This window comes from Triticum dicoccoides, chromosome 4B (assembly GCF_002162155.2).
Source record: "Triticum dicoccoides isolate Atlit2015 ecotype Zavitan chromosome 4B, WEW_v2.0, whole genome shotgun sequence".
Classification (NCBI taxonomy): domain Eukaryota; kingdom Viridiplantae; phylum Streptophyta; class Magnoliopsida; order Poales; family Poaceae; genus Triticum; species Triticum dicoccoides.
In genome coordinates, this window is record NC_041387.1 from 404,666,479 (window position 1) to 404,683,963 (window position 17,485).

The 17,485-nt window shown below is 43.0% G+C and overlaps 1 protein-coding gene across 3 annotated transcripts in view; it reads right to left on the reverse strand.

The window, feature by feature from the left end:
- The window catches only part of LOC119296361 (pentatricopeptide repeat-containing protein At5g50990-like), a 14,183-nt gene extending 5,008 nt beyond the window's left edge, over positions 1–9,175 (reverse strand). Inside the window, exons 1-3 of one of the 3 annotated variants that reach the window (XM_037574760.1) lie at positions 8,874–9,175; positions 4,700–5,331; positions 3,913–4,118 (exon numbers count right to left, since the gene is read on the reverse strand). In XM_037574760.1, the coding sequence (XP_037430657.1) occupies positions 3,913–4,118; positions 4,700–5,232 (739 nt within the window). In that variant the 5' untranslated portion in view covers positions 5,233–5,331; positions 8,874–9,175. Of the gene's footprint in view, positions 1–3,912; positions 4,119–4,699; positions 5,332–6,095; positions 7,855–8,873 lie in introns of those variants that run through there. The other 2 variants (XM_037574761.1, XM_037574759.1) reach the window with 2 other exon arrangements.
- Between the last annotated feature and the right edge of the window lie 8,310 nt (positions 9,176–17,485).

Below are 17,485 nucleotides of genomic sequence, written 5' to 3' on the forward strand. Positions count from 1 at the left end.
GGGGGGGGCTTAGCTCAGGCATTCAAGGAGAGGGTCATTAAGGAGGGCCCTTCGGAGGAAGGAGGTGATGCAGACAATATGTGGATAAGATGGCAACTTGCATTTGTAAGGTGGCCTCAGAGGAGTTTCGAGTGTCCATGGGAGTAGAAGCGAAGCTAAAGATACCTGGTGGTGTGGTGATGATGTCCAGAAGGCTATTAAGGAGAAGAAAGATTGTTTCAGACGCCTTTACCTGGGTAGGAGTGCAAACAACATAGAGAAGTACAAGATGGCATAGAAGGCCACAAAACGAGCTATGAGTGAAACAAGGGGTCGGGCATATGAAGACCTCTACCAGTGGTTAGACACGAAGGAAGGCGAAAGGGAGATCTATAAGATGGCCAAGATCCAAGAGAGGAAGAAGAGGGATGTCGACCAAGTCAAATGCATCAAGGACGGAGCAGACCAGCTCCTGGTGAAGGACGAGGAGATTAAGCATAGATGGCGGGAGTACTTCAACAAGCTGTTCAATGGGGAGAATGTGAGCTCTACCATTAAACTGGAGGAGACTTTAAAAAGGATGAAAGGAGCCAAGGCGATGGGCCCTGATTGTATCCCCATTGAGGTGTGGAGAGGCCTCGGAAACATAGCGGTAGTATGGCTAACTAAGCTTTTCAACCTCATTTTTCGGGCAAACAAGATGTCAGAAGAATGGAGATGTAGTATATTAGTACCAATATTCAAGAACAAGGGGGATGTTCAAAGTTGTACTAATAATCGTGAAATTCAGCTAATGAGTCATACAATGAATCCATGGAACGGAGTCATTGAGCACCGGTTTAGAAAAATGACAAGCGTGATCAAAAATCATTTTGGTTTCATGCCTAGGAGGTCAACCATGGAAGCCATTTTCTTGGTACCTGCATATGGAGAGATACAGGGAGCAAAATAAGGACCTGCATATGACGTCCATTGAATTGGAGAAGGTCTATGATAAGATACCGCGGAATGTCATGTGTGGGCCTTGGAGAAACACAAAGTCAAAGCAAAGTACATTACCCACATCAAGGACATGTACGATAATGTTGTGACAAGTGTTCGAAAAAGTGATGGCGGCACTGATGATTTTCCAATTAAAATAGGACTGCACCAGGTGTCAGCTTTGAGCCCTTACCTTTTTGCTTTGGTGATGGATGAGGTCACAAGGGATATACAAGAAGATATCCCATGGTGTATGCTCTTTGCGGATGATGTGGTGCTAGTCGATGATAGTCGGATGGGGAGTTAGAGTATGGAGACAAACCTTGGAATCGAAAAGTTTTAGACTTAGTAGAACTAAAACTGAGTACCATGAGGTGCAGTTTCAGTACTACTAGGCACGAGGAGGAAGAGGTTAGCCTTGATGGGCGGGTGGTACCTCAAAAGGACACCTTTCGATATTTGGGGTCAATGCTGCAGAAGGATGGGGATATCGATGAAGATGTGAACCATCGAATCAAAGCCAGATGGATCAAGTGTAGCGCCCAAGATGCGATTCTATCCCAATCACGTGATGAGCTCATGATTGGGGCACAACCGCATTTCAAGCGCATAGCAAGGTGGGTATCATTACAACATACCATGTACTGAATAGATGAGAATACAAGATAAAGGCTTACAGTCGCCACAAGCTACAACATGAATACAACGGTACATCAATACATAGCAATCATCATACAGAAGAGCAGGATCCGACTACAGATGAAATCAAACGAAAAAGAAGAACGTTGCTATGCGCTCGAAATGCGGTTGTGCCCCAATCGTGAGTTCATCACGTGATTGGGATAGAATCGCATCTTGGGCGCTACATGAAGTGCCGCCAAGCTTCTGGCGTTCTATGTGACAAGAGAGCGCCACAAAAGCTAAAAGGCGGGCTCTATAGGACAGCGATTCGACCTGCAATATTGTATGGCGCTAAGTGTTAGCCGACTAAAAGGCAACATGTTCAACAATTAGGTGTGGCGGAAATGCGCATGTTGAGATGGATGTGTGACCACACAAGGACCGGGTCCGGAATGATGATATACGAGATAGAGTTGGGGTAGCACCGATTGAAGACAAGCTTATCCAACATCGTCTGAGATGGTTTGGGCATATTCAGTGCAGGCCTCCAGTAGCTCCAGTGTATAGCGGACAGCTAAAGCGTGCTAAGAATGTCAAGAGGGGTCGGGGTAGACCTAACTTGACATGGGAGGAGCCCGTGAAGAGAGATATGAAGGACTGGAGTATCACCAAAAAACTAGCAATGGACAGGGGTGTGTGCAAGCTTGCTATCCATGTGCCAGGACCATGAATTGGTTGCGAGATTTTATGGGTTTCACCTCTAGCCTACGCCAACTGGTTTGGGACTAAAGGCTTTGTTGTTGTTGTTGTTGTTTTGTTCATTTGCCCAAGATGCGAGGAAGATTTTTCAATAGTTAAGAAACCAATTACCATTTTACCATATTTTCTTAGTCTTAGTCACATATGCACATGTACGCATGAGTACATGAATAATGAGGGGAATTATAAAAAATCCCTGTTTGATAACTCTATTAACAGAGAATATACTTAAAATTATTGTATGATTATATGCGACATGATATGTTTTGAATTCAGTATTCCTGTTTGACATGAACATTTTTATTACTCAACATCTCAGGGATTAAGTTGATGATGAACTTTGCTTCTGCGGATGGCAGCTTCGATGCAATAACCTTAATTGCCTTTTTTTTCTGTGTTAAATGTAACTTTTGTAGTCCAACAATTGGAGCATCGTATATTATAGGTAGACTTTGCTTGCACTTTCTGTTATACTAGTAGGAAAATCATGCACAAGCAAAATGTTTAATTGTGAATCAGTTGGAGGAATATAACTCCTTATTTGTCCATGAACTACTAAGCAATTATTTTATAAAAAAACAGAAAGGGCAGCCCGGTGCACGTAGCTCCCACTTGCGCAGGGTCCGACCACTCTGGGTCTTTTGTACGCAGTCTTGCCCTGCATTTCTGCAAGAGGTTGTTTCCAAGACTCGGACCCGTGACCTCATGGTCAAAAGGCAATTATTTTATATGTTCTAATTTTTAAATAACAATCTGACAAAAATGAAAAAAAAATCCTAATTTGCATGTGTACTTCGAATTCATGTTTCTAAACGTTACTAGAACACATTACCTTTGCCATTCAAATTACTAGCCTGTATCGGCTCACAGGTTGATGACTAGTACACAAAAACTGTGGAGGTTACTGGCGCAGCCTAATGTTGTTAACCTAGCCCCGTTTCTGCCTCAGAAATATAAATATACATAAAATAGCATGATGTTAGAGTACGTAATGGGCCTAATGGGCCCATTAGTCTTAGGGTTAATTAGAGATAAGGGTCGCTTGCTTAGGGGTCAAGAAAGCCTTGCTTGGGAGTCAAGTAAACCTCTCTATATAAAGAGAGGAGATGTATCAATCTAATGAAGCAAGAATTAAGAAGGAAATCCCTTCCCTCTTGCCCGGAGTACGTAATGGGCCTAATGGGCCCATTAGTCTCAGGGTTAATTAGAGATAAGGGTCGCTTGCTTAGGGGTCAAGAAAGCCTTGCTTGGGAGTCAAGTAAACCTCTCTATATAAAGAGAGGAGATGTATCAATCTAATGAAGCAAGAATTAAGAAGGAAAACCCTTCCCTCTTGCCCGGCCGTGGGCAAAAAGGCCCCCGGCCGGCCCTCTCGACCCCTCCTTCTAGCAGCACCATAACACATGAATACTAGATCATGTCAATACAGGAGTGGCATCTGTAACACGAAGACTATGTTATGTCCTAGTTAGCTGTTATCACTAGAGTAAACTACGCCTTTTTCTAGCACTGAAAACAATCTTGAATATTATGTTTATGCAAGTAAACAGAACACTCGGCGAGAGAACATACCATCGGAATCAACTAACTGTCTTGCAATAGGAAGTGTGTCCACAAACAGCCAGTCAGCAGGCATCTCTTGTTTGCAACGTTGGAACTCAAAGATGAGAAAGGGCACATCAAAGGTTTTCCCGTTATGAGCAACCCACATAACTGGTTTACCAGCAACTTGACGACTCCAAACGTATTGTAGTAGAATGGGGATAAACTCCCCAAATCTGCATAGCCAGAGATGAAAACTCTAATTACGAAAAACAAAGAATTCAGGTAGGAATGCACCAAGAAAAAAATAAAGGGTGTCCTCGCTAAAAGATAAATAAATGAACGGTAACCAAATTTCAAAATCCTTGCACGCTGCAGGAATGGAAGATCATTATAAAAGAGGCATGGGTTGCACACCACAAGTAACAAACGGCTGTTTGATCCCAGTTCATATTTCTGTCCTTGCAGAACTATATTTTCAGAATGTACTGCAGCAATCTCATGCTCTCATGTTTTTTGTGGCTTTCCTCAAATTGACCACAACATGTAGGAGTGGAAAACCTCAGAGAACCTTCTTTTTGCATAAAAGCATCACAATTTTTTTTAAATGGCAGATAAATGAATAATGATTGCAAGGAGAGAAAAACTCTTAGCTGAAGGAGAAATATAACTTGTGCTCTGCATTTAATTTTCTAGTATTCTCTCATGGATCTTTATTTCTCCATTAAACTCTTACAACATGATGGGTTCCATGAATAAGAAGGTAATAAAAAAGGAAAAATATCTGTTGTTGCTGAAGGATTGTGAAAAACAATACCTTGGGATATCAGAACTGCAAACCATCTTGGTGCTGATACCATGAACAGCTGCGTTTTTTACCTCTCTCTCAGGATTTATAAGGGTCTGAAAAGTGCTATTCTTTCCACCCATAAGATCACGTACAGCAAACTCAATAATTCTATCACCACGGCGTGAGAAGCCAGTAGTTTCAATATCAAAGACAAGGATAGTTGCAGGGCAGTCGGTCTTGCCTCCAGAAACCTTTTCCTGAATATCGTAGCACTGGAGTGATTTCAGGTGCTGCAGATCAGATTGCTTGAACACTTCAATTGATGATTCAACTGATCCACCGTGTAGATGGCGGTCATTGCTGATGGATTGCTTACTTCCTTTTCTTGCATTTCTCACTAGTACTGTTGCACTAAAAGGTCTAGTTTTATGTCTTCTGTTCTGAAGTACATTTTCAGAGCTTATTATGCTGTGATACTTGAGAAATCTGATACTACAAATGTGTCCTATTGAGTTCCTTAGTTGGTGGAAGTTACCACAGCAAATAGAATATAAGGACATTGTAAAATGGAGTAGAAAAGGGCATCAAAGGTCTTGTTGGACCTATTTATTTGGTACAAAGTTTAGATAACAGAATATTCAACGCCACCTCTATTAATCCTGAAATGATGAACAAACAATCATTATTAGTTGGCATTTGTCAAACTTAAAACTAGTGGAGATCAAGAATGTAACTAAACTAACAACGGTGAAGTCATTGCATATATCTCACCACGTGTAATGTCAGCACAAATAAGCATCCAAAAACAAGATAGCAGACCAGACAGTACTACGGTAACAATTTTCTTAAGACATTAAAAAACATAAAAAACAGAATATTTAGAGAAAGCACAAATTTAGCAGATAATCTGTTGATCTAGATCACACAAATCGCAGTTATAACACTGTAGGATTAATTGAAGTGTGTCACTCAATAGAGGACAACAACAAAGCCTTTAGACCCAAACAAGTTGGGGTAGGCTAGAGGTGAAACCCATAAGATCTCACGACCAACTCATGGCTCTGGCGCATGGATAGCAAGCTTCCACGCACCCCTGTCCATAGCTAGCTCTTTGGTGATACCCCAATATCCTTCAGGCTTTGTTGTTGTTTGTTGTTGTTGTCACTCAATAGAGAAAATCTTGTGGACCTGCTAAAAGTGTACACAATACATTTTTGTGTCTGCATACGCTTATCTAAAAGCTAAACTGATAACAAAATATTTTACAGAGCTCATGTTTGTCCTTGGCTCAGTGCTGTGCACCACCTAAGCTCCATGCATCCAAGCGGAACATAACAATATTATTTAGTCCACTTATGGCTTCTCCAAACTCCTGATAGGACACTGTACAGATCATTTCTGTGTTGCTTCATCAAGTGCTCACCAGTAATCTTTACAGGAGCACCACCCGCTTTCAAAGCGGTGAAATCGAACTCTATCCCTCATAATTATAACACGACAAAGTGCCTTTGAAATTATCTTCATCCATTCATGGCAGTCACCGCATGCCTGCAGATTCTTTGACACCAATATTTCTGTCCCTGGACCAGTCTTAAGAACACTATAAGCCACTGCAAGCTTCTCACTGTGGAAGCTGAGGTTTTCTTCTCTTTCCTCCTGTGATACATCTTTTGTTACTAATTCAGTGGATGGGGTATAACCTTCAGCCTTCGCTTTTTTTAATAAGCCATGCAGCACTCGGTAGATATCATCAGAATCAGGATGAGATCGATCACCAGCTTTGAATTCATGGGTGCTCCCCCCTAATTCAACCCAACTCAAGCCCTTGATCTTACGTACCTTCTTTTTCTTCATCTCTTTCCATACTTCCTCTGAATCACCCCACCTGTTTATTGATGAGTAGATATTTGAAAGAAGCGTATAATCACCGCTGCCCTGACATGTTATCTGTTCAATAGTGACATCACCTAATTTGGTTTGATGGTACCTACGACAAGCACTAAGTAATGCCCTCCATATCACAGCATCAGGCTTCACGGCCATTGACCTCACCAAGTTGTATGCTTCATCCAGCAGCCCAGCTCGAGACAGTGTATCCACCATTGCACCGTAGTGTTCAACCTTTGGAGTGATTAAATACTTTGTAGACATCGTTTCAAAGTACTGACGAGCCTCTTCAACCATACCACAATGGCTACATGCTGTCAATAGTGCAACAAATGTAACCCCATCAGGAACCACACCTGAAAGTTCCATCCTGTGGAACAGCATCACCACATCAGATCCAAGACCATGCCCTGCCAGGCTACTAATCATCGTGTTCCATGTGGACAGGTGTTTTCTCTTAGCGTTGTTGAATATCTCAACTGACACATCAATCCTTCCACATTTAGCATACATATCAACCAGTGCTGAGATTAAAAGATGATTCTTCTCCACCCCCAGCTCATCCATCAGTTGATGAACCCACATACCGTAACATCGGGCACCAGCTCGAGCACAAGCAGACAGGACTGAAGAGAATGAAAAACCGTCAGGCACAAGGCCTGAATTGACCAACCTGCTGAAAAGATTCATTGCATCTTTCAGGTGGGAGCTCCTTGCTGCACCTGCAATCATTGAATTCCACGAGACCAGGTCCTTGACAGGCATCCTCTTGAAAATCTGATATGCCTTGTCTAGCTGTCCTCCCTTCAAGAATCCCATAAGCATCAAATTACCATGGAAAGGATCGGTACTCCACTCAAGCATTGGCCAATACAGTTCACATGCTTCCATCATGCGACCATGATCGATATACAACCTCAAAAGTGGAGCTATTATATCTTGATTACATAACAACCCAGCTTTAGTGAGATGTGAATGAATTTGCATGGCAGCATAGATGTCTGAACATTTTGAACAAGCTCTGAGGAGGAGAACATATGTTCTGTAATCAGGGCAAAATGTGGTAAAATGGAGCATGGTGCTATAGTCCATCAGTGACTTTTGTGGGGAGCCTTTTTCCAAAGACGCTCGGAGGATGGAATTGGCATATGGAAAGATTAGTCTCAGGGGATGTTTCTTCAAACAGCTTGTGTAGGACATAGTGCAAATGGGCTGCTGAAGTGATTTCCTAGAATGCAGGCACAAATTTATATTTTCTGAAGCTTGCAGTTCATTAACACCGGGCAGCTAGCAGCCTATCAATATAAAATATTCAGCAGCCTGATGTACACATAATGTTAACTAAGAAAATTATCCAAAACGAATGCTTATAGCTACGGAAATGAAAAATTAAGATCATCACTGATTCTTTACTTCTTGTGCATGAATTTACCAATGCTAGCGCTAGCGCATAGAAAGTATGCTAAATATATTGCACCTTTGCACAGGTATGGCCAAATGTGCTTCATTACAAAATACATCTACTAGCAAATCTCTACATGATACTACCATGTATGTAAAACATTAATCAAGCTCTCATTATACAGGATGATTTAAGATAATCCCAACAGCCAACAACAATGCTTGATAACGGAAATGATTTAGGCCTTGAGCCTGAAGTCCTTCCTACATTGGCGTGCAGCTTGCGGCTCTATGACAACAACATTGCCAAACAAACTAAAGGAAATCCAAGAACCAGTACAGAACATATTAAGGTCTATCGGCATTGCTATGGATATTGATAACCTCATTGTGCATCACTATGATGCAGAGGCCGGGGCTATCCCCTTTTCGAGAAAAAAATGTTGTGGATTTTTAGTTTTCCTGTACGACCTTGCAAATGGAAATATTGTCCCGTTCTAAATAACAGATGCCAGGTAGCTGTCTAAGAATAAATAATCATGTGAGAGGATGTACATTCATACCAAAAGTACTAACTACTGGATAACAACATGTACTATAAATTTCACTACGGGTAAGCGTGGCGACCACAAATTCGTCCACCACGACACTTCCTTCCATGGGCCTTCAAAACTAGGAAAACAAACCTGATAATTCATCTACTCAAGACGAACAAACCCGCGCCCCCCCAAACAGTATAAGATGACCATAGTGCATCAACACGGCAACGGAAACGCCTAAAAACTGAAGCAAACTGTTTCAACAAGGCTCAACGCCACCCACGGCAACGCAGCCGCCCTGCTCGACGAAATGCCTCGCCAGGAAATGAAGGAAAACAGCGAATCAATGAGCACGGAAAACAAAAAGGAGGTACCTGAGCATCCGGCCGGCTGACCGAGATCCAATGGAATGGCTAAAGAGCGTCGCGGCTGGCGAAATTGGGAACAAGAAGGAAGGGAAAGCAAGCGAGCGAGCGAGCACGGAAGGTATATGCCTTGCGGAGATGCGAAGGCTTGTCAGCGTGTGGGCGGGAGAGGCGTGGGCGGCGTGGATGGGGGGAGCGGCGGAGGTGGCGGGAGAGAGTGGGGGCTTCGGGACAACCGGAGGACGGGACGGAGGGGGCGCCCGGTGTTGGCGGATCAACCGCACCTCAAGCGTGGGAACGTGGGGAGAGTGGCGCTCCGGCAAATGGCCACTCCTCTCCGGCGTGGGGTGGGAGCATATGTGGCCAACGGGCCGGCCTGGGCCCGGCACGCGCCTAAACGGGCCTGGCCTGGCACCACCCACTTGAATTTTGAATTCGAAGCGAAGCCTACGTACCTGACTGTCCTTCGCTCTTAGCCCATAAGCAGTGCTCTTTTTTTTATATGTGGAACACCTTGCACTCCATTAACTAGCGGTCATGGCAATATTGCCGGCCACAGCACCAATTACATCAGCGGGGAGATCAGCAAGACACACAAGCTGAGTCCGCCCCGAGGGTGACGGTTCGTGTTCTGGTTTAGGCGACTCCCGTGGCGACCTACGGTTTTCCTACCGCCGCCGTGAACTGATGCCCGGATTTTCGTCAGCAATCTTTCCTTTCAGCCACCACATCTTTTCCTTGTACTATATCCAGTTTCCACGTGCCATCGTTCTATTCTTACCACCAAAAGCCTATGCGCAGTCTCCGACGTGTGATCGTAAGACAGTTGTTTTTACCTATATTGGCTCTTGTTCGTGTGTTTGTGATCCTCCAGATCAATGTGTTTGTTATAGAGGAGATGGAGAAAGTACATAGTCTAATGAAAAGCCTTAACCTGACGGAGAAGGAGAAGAAGGGGATTAAGATCGGATGGGCGGGTTCAGGAAAAGTGGGGATGGTGGAACCGCGGGCCTTAGCGAAGCTACTCCCAGAGAAACCAGTGTATGTTGAAGCGATGGTGGAGACACTTGGAAGGATCAGGTGTCCTATGAAAGGTTTGTACTGCAAGGAGGTTGGCAAAAACATCTTTCTGTTTACATTCTATCAGGAGTCAGGAAAGAGGATGGCTATGCAGAATGGTCCGTGGGAATTCGGTAATGACTTGCTTATCTTTGAGGATTTCATGCCAGAGAAGATATTGGAGGATTATGTGTTTGATACGATTCCAATACGGGTCTGAATCAAGAAGCTCCCTCTAGGATTAATGAATGTAGATGTCGGCGAAGCTATTGGGACTGAGAACAAGTCGTGGAGGTGGATGCTAAAGCAAATGGTCAAGCGATTGGCAAGTTTTTGCGGGTGAAAGTGAGAATCAATATCAGTGTTCCTTGATATGCGGTTTCACCCTGGATGTGGATGATGATGAGAGCGGGGAAAGGACAAGAGGAAATGGAAATTGCACTGATGAGGAGGAGGAGGACAAATGGTGTCCCTTTGAATATGAGTATCTTCCAGACAGGGTCTGGCTGGCAAAATTCGGGGGCCTGTGCGAAACTAAAAAAATGAGGTCCTATCTTATAAAAAAATGAACTAAAAAGCTATTATAATGTATGTATATCTCGCAGGAAAAAATTATAATGTATATAATATAATGTCTTACATGACAATTGGACATATAAAAAAGTCATACATATCCAACTCCCGATTGTTATTTATTTGAACATCCTCATCCACAATAGCCTAGTATTCTTTGAAATGAAATCTTCAATGATATCCTTGTAATCAATCTTCTCCAACACCTCACTCTCAAGTGCTATTGTGGCCAAATCATTGAGTCTTTGTTGTGTCATAGTAGTACGCATATAAGACTTCAATGGCTTCAATTTAGAAAAACTTCTTTCTGTCGATGCAACTGTCACAGGAATGGTCAACATAACTCTATATGCAATATTTGCATTGGGAAAATATCATGCCTCTTTTATAATAAGATGAATATTATAACAATGAAGATCAAGCATCAATATTTGGCAATTCGACGAACTGTCTAACTCACCTTGTTTTGGGTCATGTCCGATAGAACTGCTACACTATGATCTTTAATCGAGGAGGTAAGAATCAACCTCTAACAAAGTAATGATCCCTGCTAATAGTTAATTAGAAAATTAGGAATTAGGAGTATGAACCGAAGTTAATTGAAAAGAAGGACTCGATAAGCACCTGAAGGCTGGGGGAGTCGGTCACCGGTCAATCCGATGAGACGACATCGACGAGTCTAAAGTTTGAGAGAGGAGGCGAGGAAGACAGCGGCCCTGAATCAGAATTCCGATGATCCGATTGATCTAATGAGTAATGACGAGGGACAAGGCAAGGAGACAAGGGCGAACTCGCCAGGGCCGACTTCTTATTGAGACGTGGGCGAGGGTGATGAGACGAGGCTATGGGCGACAAGACGAGGCGACGATTCTTCAGTTCCTGTAAGGCTGTAACCACGATCAATTCGAGAGTTGCCAGTTGCCCCAATCTTGATCATGTAGCTTTTTTTAGGGGAATCCCGATCCCTGTAGAGATAGGACGAGGAGTGCGCTCGATCATTGGCCTCGTCGCCTCAACTCTAGGTCTCCAGCCCAACTCCAGTGCCATAAGGCCCAATAGCGCTTAGTTTTTTTCCTTTTTAAAACTAGGCCTATATAAAAATTTGGGACCCCCAGAATTTTGGGCCCTGTGCTGGCCGCATTTTTGGCACCACCATGGGCCCGACACTGCTTCTAGAATTCTTCTATGTATGTGGAATCATAGGGCATGAGGAAAAGGCATGCAATATAAGGTTGACGAGAGGAGAAAAAGGTTAGTTTGGCCCATGGCTCCATGCTTTTCATCTATCGTAAGAAGCACATTCATGAAGATAGGGGGAGATGGATGGGTGGACAGGAGAGGGGGTTCATGGTATGGTAGATCGCGCTCGGGCAGCAACGACCAATCCTGACACAAAGAGCATGGGCTGGGAGGTAGTGGTGGTGGCAGAATAGAGATGGGGCAGGAGGTGAGTCCTAATAAAAGGGTAGAGGACAGGGAGAGAGGAGGCGCTCCCAAGCAACTAAAGTTTCATGAGAACCAAGAGAGGGTGGATGGTAGCGAGGATCTAGAAATGCCAAAAGGTCTAACATCAGCAAACAATAAGGCCAAGGATGGGGCTATGGATAAAGGTAAGGAGGGAACCGCAGACATGCAGGGAGTGGAAGGTGGCCAGTCTATGGTTGTGGATAGCACGGGAAAAGATGAGGACACTGAAATTAAGGATATGCATGGAAGGAGCTCAATAATAGGTCAACGGGCAAGACAAGAGATGGAAAGCAATTTGAATAATGGCTCTGATACCAAGGCCATGCAGCGGGGCACACCGAACACCATGCAAATTGCAGTCCATGGGTGCAACATGGAACCACTAGTGGGTGTAGCAACAGAAGGAAAAGGTAAGGAGAGGCAGGGTCTTGCGGACGAAAAATCTATTCTGGGAACTTACAAGAAGGCAAGGGGGAGGAATAGGAGGACTGATGGATCTGCTAAACATACTGTAACAGTGGGTCAGAAGAGAGATGCGGAGGGGGATTATATGGAATGGGAGATGGAGGCAAAGAAACAAAAGGTGGATGAACACATGTCCAAAGAGGAGGGCCATTAAACAAGGACACGGGGCTGAATGAGCAGCCCCATGCGAAACCATGAGGAACCGTTGCTTGGGACTATTGGGGCATGGGAACGGCCCGGTAGGTTCTGGTCTTGTGGCTCTCCATAAGAAGGAGGTCCCCGACATCCTTTTTTTGTCAGAGACCAAAATGAGCAAGAAGAAGTTGAATAAATTCCGAATAAAGCTAGGTCTTATGCACATGGTGGCGAGGGATTGTGATGGCAAGAGTGGTGGTGATGCTTTGTTCTGGAAAAGAGTAATAAATGTGAGTTTGAGGTGGAAAGGGCATATGCATATCGACACCACAATTATTGAAGACGAGGGTTTTAAAGGGAGACTAACCGTGATCTATGGTGATCCAAAGGAGAAATCTAAACATGGCGACTCCTTCGTACCTTGCATCATGAAGAGAAGCTCCCATGAGTTTGAGTCAGTGATTTCAATGAGATTATGTTTAATTATGAGAATCAAGGGGGTGTACCACATAGTCAAACATGTTTGCAAAAATTTCATGATGTTTTGTTGTATTGTGACCTCAAAGATCTTGATTTTGAGGGTGATGTTTTCACGTGGAGAAATAATAACTTTTGAGTTGATGGGTATATTCGGGAAAGGCTCGATAGGGTTGTTGCTACTCCTATTGGTGTGCTCGTTTTCCAGGATACAAGGTTGTAAATGGTGACTGATGACCCACAAGTATAGGGGATCTATCGTAGTCCTTTTGATAAGTAAGAGTGTCGAACCCAACGAGGAGCAGTAGTCCTTTCAGTAAGGTTTTCTCTGCAAGCACTGAAATTGTAGGTAACAGATAGTTTTGTGATAAGATAATTTGTAACGGGTAACAAGCAATGAAAGTAAATAAAGTGCAGCAACGTGGCCCAATCCTTTTTGTAGCAAAGGACAAGCCTGGACAATTTCTTATAATGAGAAAAGCGCTCCCGAGGACACATGGGAATTATCATCAAGCTAGTTTTCATCACGCTCATATGATTCACGTTTGGTACTTTGATAATTTGATATGTGGGTGGACCGGTGCTTGGGTACTGCCCTTACTTGGACAAGCACCCCACTTATGATTAACCCCTATTGCAAGCATCCGCAACTACAAAATAAGTATTAAGGTAAACCTAACCACAACATTAGACATATGGATCCAAATCAGCCCCTTACGAAGCAACGCATAAACTAGGGTTTAAGCTTCTGTCACTCTAGCAACCCATGATCTACTTATTACTTCCCAATGCCTTCCTCTAGGCCCAAATAATGGTGAACTGTCATGTAGTCGACGTTCACATAGCACCACTAGAGGAGAGACAACATACATCTCATCAAAATATCGAACGAATACCAAATTCACATGACTACTAATAGCAAGACTTCACCCATGTCCTCAGGAACAAGCGTAAGTACTCACAAAGCATATTCATGTTCATAATCAGAGGAGTATTAATATGCATTAAGGATCTGGACATATGATCTTCCACCAAGTAAACCAATTAGCATCAACTACAAGGAGTAATCAACACTACTAGCAACCCATGGGTACCAATTTGTGGTTTTGATACAAGATTGGATACAAGAGATGAACTAGGGTTTTGAGAGGAGATGGTGCTGGTGAAGATGTTGATGGAGATTGACCCCCTCCTGATGAGAGGATCGTTGGTGATGACGATGGTGATGATTTCCCCCTCCCGGAGGGAAGTTTCCCCGGCAGAACAGCTCCGCCGGAGCCCTAGATTGGTTCCACCAAGGTTCCGCCTCGTGGCGGCGGAGTTTCGTCCCGTAAGCTTGCTTATGATTTTTTTTCCACGGTAAAAGCCTTCATATAGCAGAAGATGGGCACCGGAGGGCCACCAAGGGGCCCAGGGGACAGGGGCGCGCCCAGTAGGGGTGGGCGTGCCCCCCACCCTCCTGGCCAGGGTGTGGGCCCCTCTGGTGTTTTCTTTGCTCAATAATTCTTATTAATTCCAAAAATAACTTCCGTGGAGTTTTAGGATTTTTGGAGCTGTGTAGAATAGGTTTCCAATATTTGCTCCTTTTCCAGCCAGAATTCCAGCTGCCGGCATTCCCCCTCTTCATGATAAACCTTGTAAAATAAGAGAGAATAGCCATAAGTATTGAGACATAATGTGTAATAATAGCCCATAATGCAATAAATATTGATATAAAAGCATGATGCAAAATGGACGTATCAACTCCCCCAAGCTTAGACCTCGCTTGTCCTCAAGTGGAAGCCGAAATCGAAAAATATGTTCACATGTTTAGAGATAGAGGTGTCGATAAAAATAAAATATGGACATGAGGGCATCATGATCATTCTTATAACAACAACATATATAGATTTTGTCATATGATTTCTTATGCTCAAGTAACAATCGATTCACAATGTCAAGTATGGTTCATAAACTTCATTGGGAACTAACAAACTATAATCTCGGTCATTGAAGCAATTGCAATTTATCATAACATTGGAAAGAGTCAAGAATAGAGCCTTTCAGCAAGTCCACATATTCAACTATCATACAGTCTTCTACAATTGCTAACACTCACGCAATACTTGTGGTTATGGAGTTTCAACCGGACACTGAGAAAGATAGGGGCTTATTGTGTTGCCTCCCGACGTATTCACCTTTGGGTGATGTCAACAATAATAATTCATGCTAACTTACATCCAATTGGATATATATATCAGGATCTTTCAAACACGAGGAGCTTGCCAAATGATAAAATGAAAAAGGGAAAGGTGAAGATCACCTTGACTCAAGCATAAAGTAAAGACATAAAGTAAAAGATAGGCCCTTCGCAGAGGGAAGCAGAGGTTGTCATGTGCTTTTAGGGTTGGATGCACAAAATCTTAATGCAAAAGAACGTCACTTTATATTGCCACTTGTGATATGAACCTTTATTATGCAGTCCGTCGCTTTTATTACTTCCATATCACACGATCATATAAAGCTTATTTTCTCCGCCCTAATAAGTCATACATATTTAGAGAGCAATTTTTATTGCTTGCAACATGACAACTTACTTAAAGGATCTTACTCAATCCATAGGTAGGTATGGTGGACTCTCATGGCAAAACTGGGTTTAAGGATATTTGGAAGCATAAGTAGTATCTCTACTTGGTGCAAGGAATTTTGGCTAGCATGAGGGGGGAAGGCAAGCTCAACATGTTGAGAAGATCAATGATAATATACTTTAACTGAGATGTGAGAAAACGTAAACCATTACGTTGTCTTCCTTGTCCAACATGAACTCTTTTAGCATGTCATACTTAATGAGTGCTCACGATCATAAAAGATGTCCAAGATAGTATATTTATATGTGAAAACCTCTCTTTCCTTATTACTTGCTATTAATTGCAACGATGACCAAAACTATGTTTGTCAACTCTCAACAATTTTTATGCCTCATACCTTTTATGTGTGAAGTCATTACTATCCATAAGATCAATATGAACTCTTTATTCTTTTTATTCTTTCTACTTTCTCAAGATCATAGCTAGATAGCAAAACCCTTGACTCAACACTAATCTTTATTATAGATAGCTCACGAACTCGATTACAAAAAGAGATCACAAAGCAAAACTCAAAACTACTTGATACCAAAAATTTCAATCTACTAGATCAAGATATTACTAAAAGGATCGAACTAAATAAAACGGTAAAGATATGGGTGTGATGGTGATACGATACCGGGGCACCTCCCCCAAGCTTGGCAGTTGCCAAGGGGAGTGCCCATACCCATGTGATTATGTCCTCGGAGGTGATGAAGTAGGAGTTGTTGATGATGTAGGCTTCTTCCTCAATTTACGCTTGAGGATAGTATTTTGTTCCTTTAGGTCATCAATCTCCTACTCAAGACTTAATATTCTTTTGCATAGTTCCTGTTTATTTTCCTGCAAGAGACGAAAAGGGATAAACTCGATCTTTGGCTTCTTTGCTCTATCAAGGAGGCTTGACTTTTTAAACTCCACATGCTGTCACTAGGTTGAGGTAATGGGGCTTCGTCTTCGTCTGAACTCGTCTCCTCCTTTCCCTTAGGCTCATAGTCTTCCTCTTCTTCAGTGGTCCAACCACCATGCTCCAAGTCCCCATAGACCTTAGGGTCCGCAAGGTAATCGGCCACATAGCTTTCCCCTTCCGAATCCTGAGACGACATATTGCTCTAAATCTGTAACAGAAGCAGCTCGAAACAAAAACAGAAGAGTTTTGCGTGATACGGTGGTCAAAATCTTCGGGAGATTATATAATGAATTTTTACCGACCACAATACGTAACATGCAAGAAAACGGAGTCCGGGAGGCACACGAGGTGCCCACGAGACAGGGGGGCGCGCCCAGTAAGGGTGGGCACGCCCTCCACCCTCATGGAGGCCTCGTGTCCTTCCCGGATTACTTCTTCCTTTTCAAAATTCTTAAATATTCCAAAACGGAGGAAAATTGCCATTAGAACTGTTTTGGAGTCGGTTTACTTACCGTACCACATACCTAGTCCTTTTCAGAGTCTGAAACGTTCTAGAAAGTGTCCCTTATGTATTCCTCCGGGGTTATGGTCTCAATAATACTAGTTTCAACATTGATAGGATTACCTGAAATATAATGTTTGATTCTTTGACCGTTCACCACCCTCGGACTTGTGCCTTCGAAGTTGTTGATTTTTATGGCACCAGAATGATAGACCTCCTCGATAATGTAAGGACCTTCCCATTTAGAGAGAAGTTTTCCTGCAAAAAACCTTAAACGAGAGTTGAATAGCAACACATAATCACCTACGTTAAACTCATGCTTTTGTATCCTTTTGTCATGCCATCGTTTAACTTTTTCTTTGAACAGTTTGGCATTCTCATAGGCTTGAGTTCTCCATTCATCAAGTGAGGTAATATCAAATAACCTCTT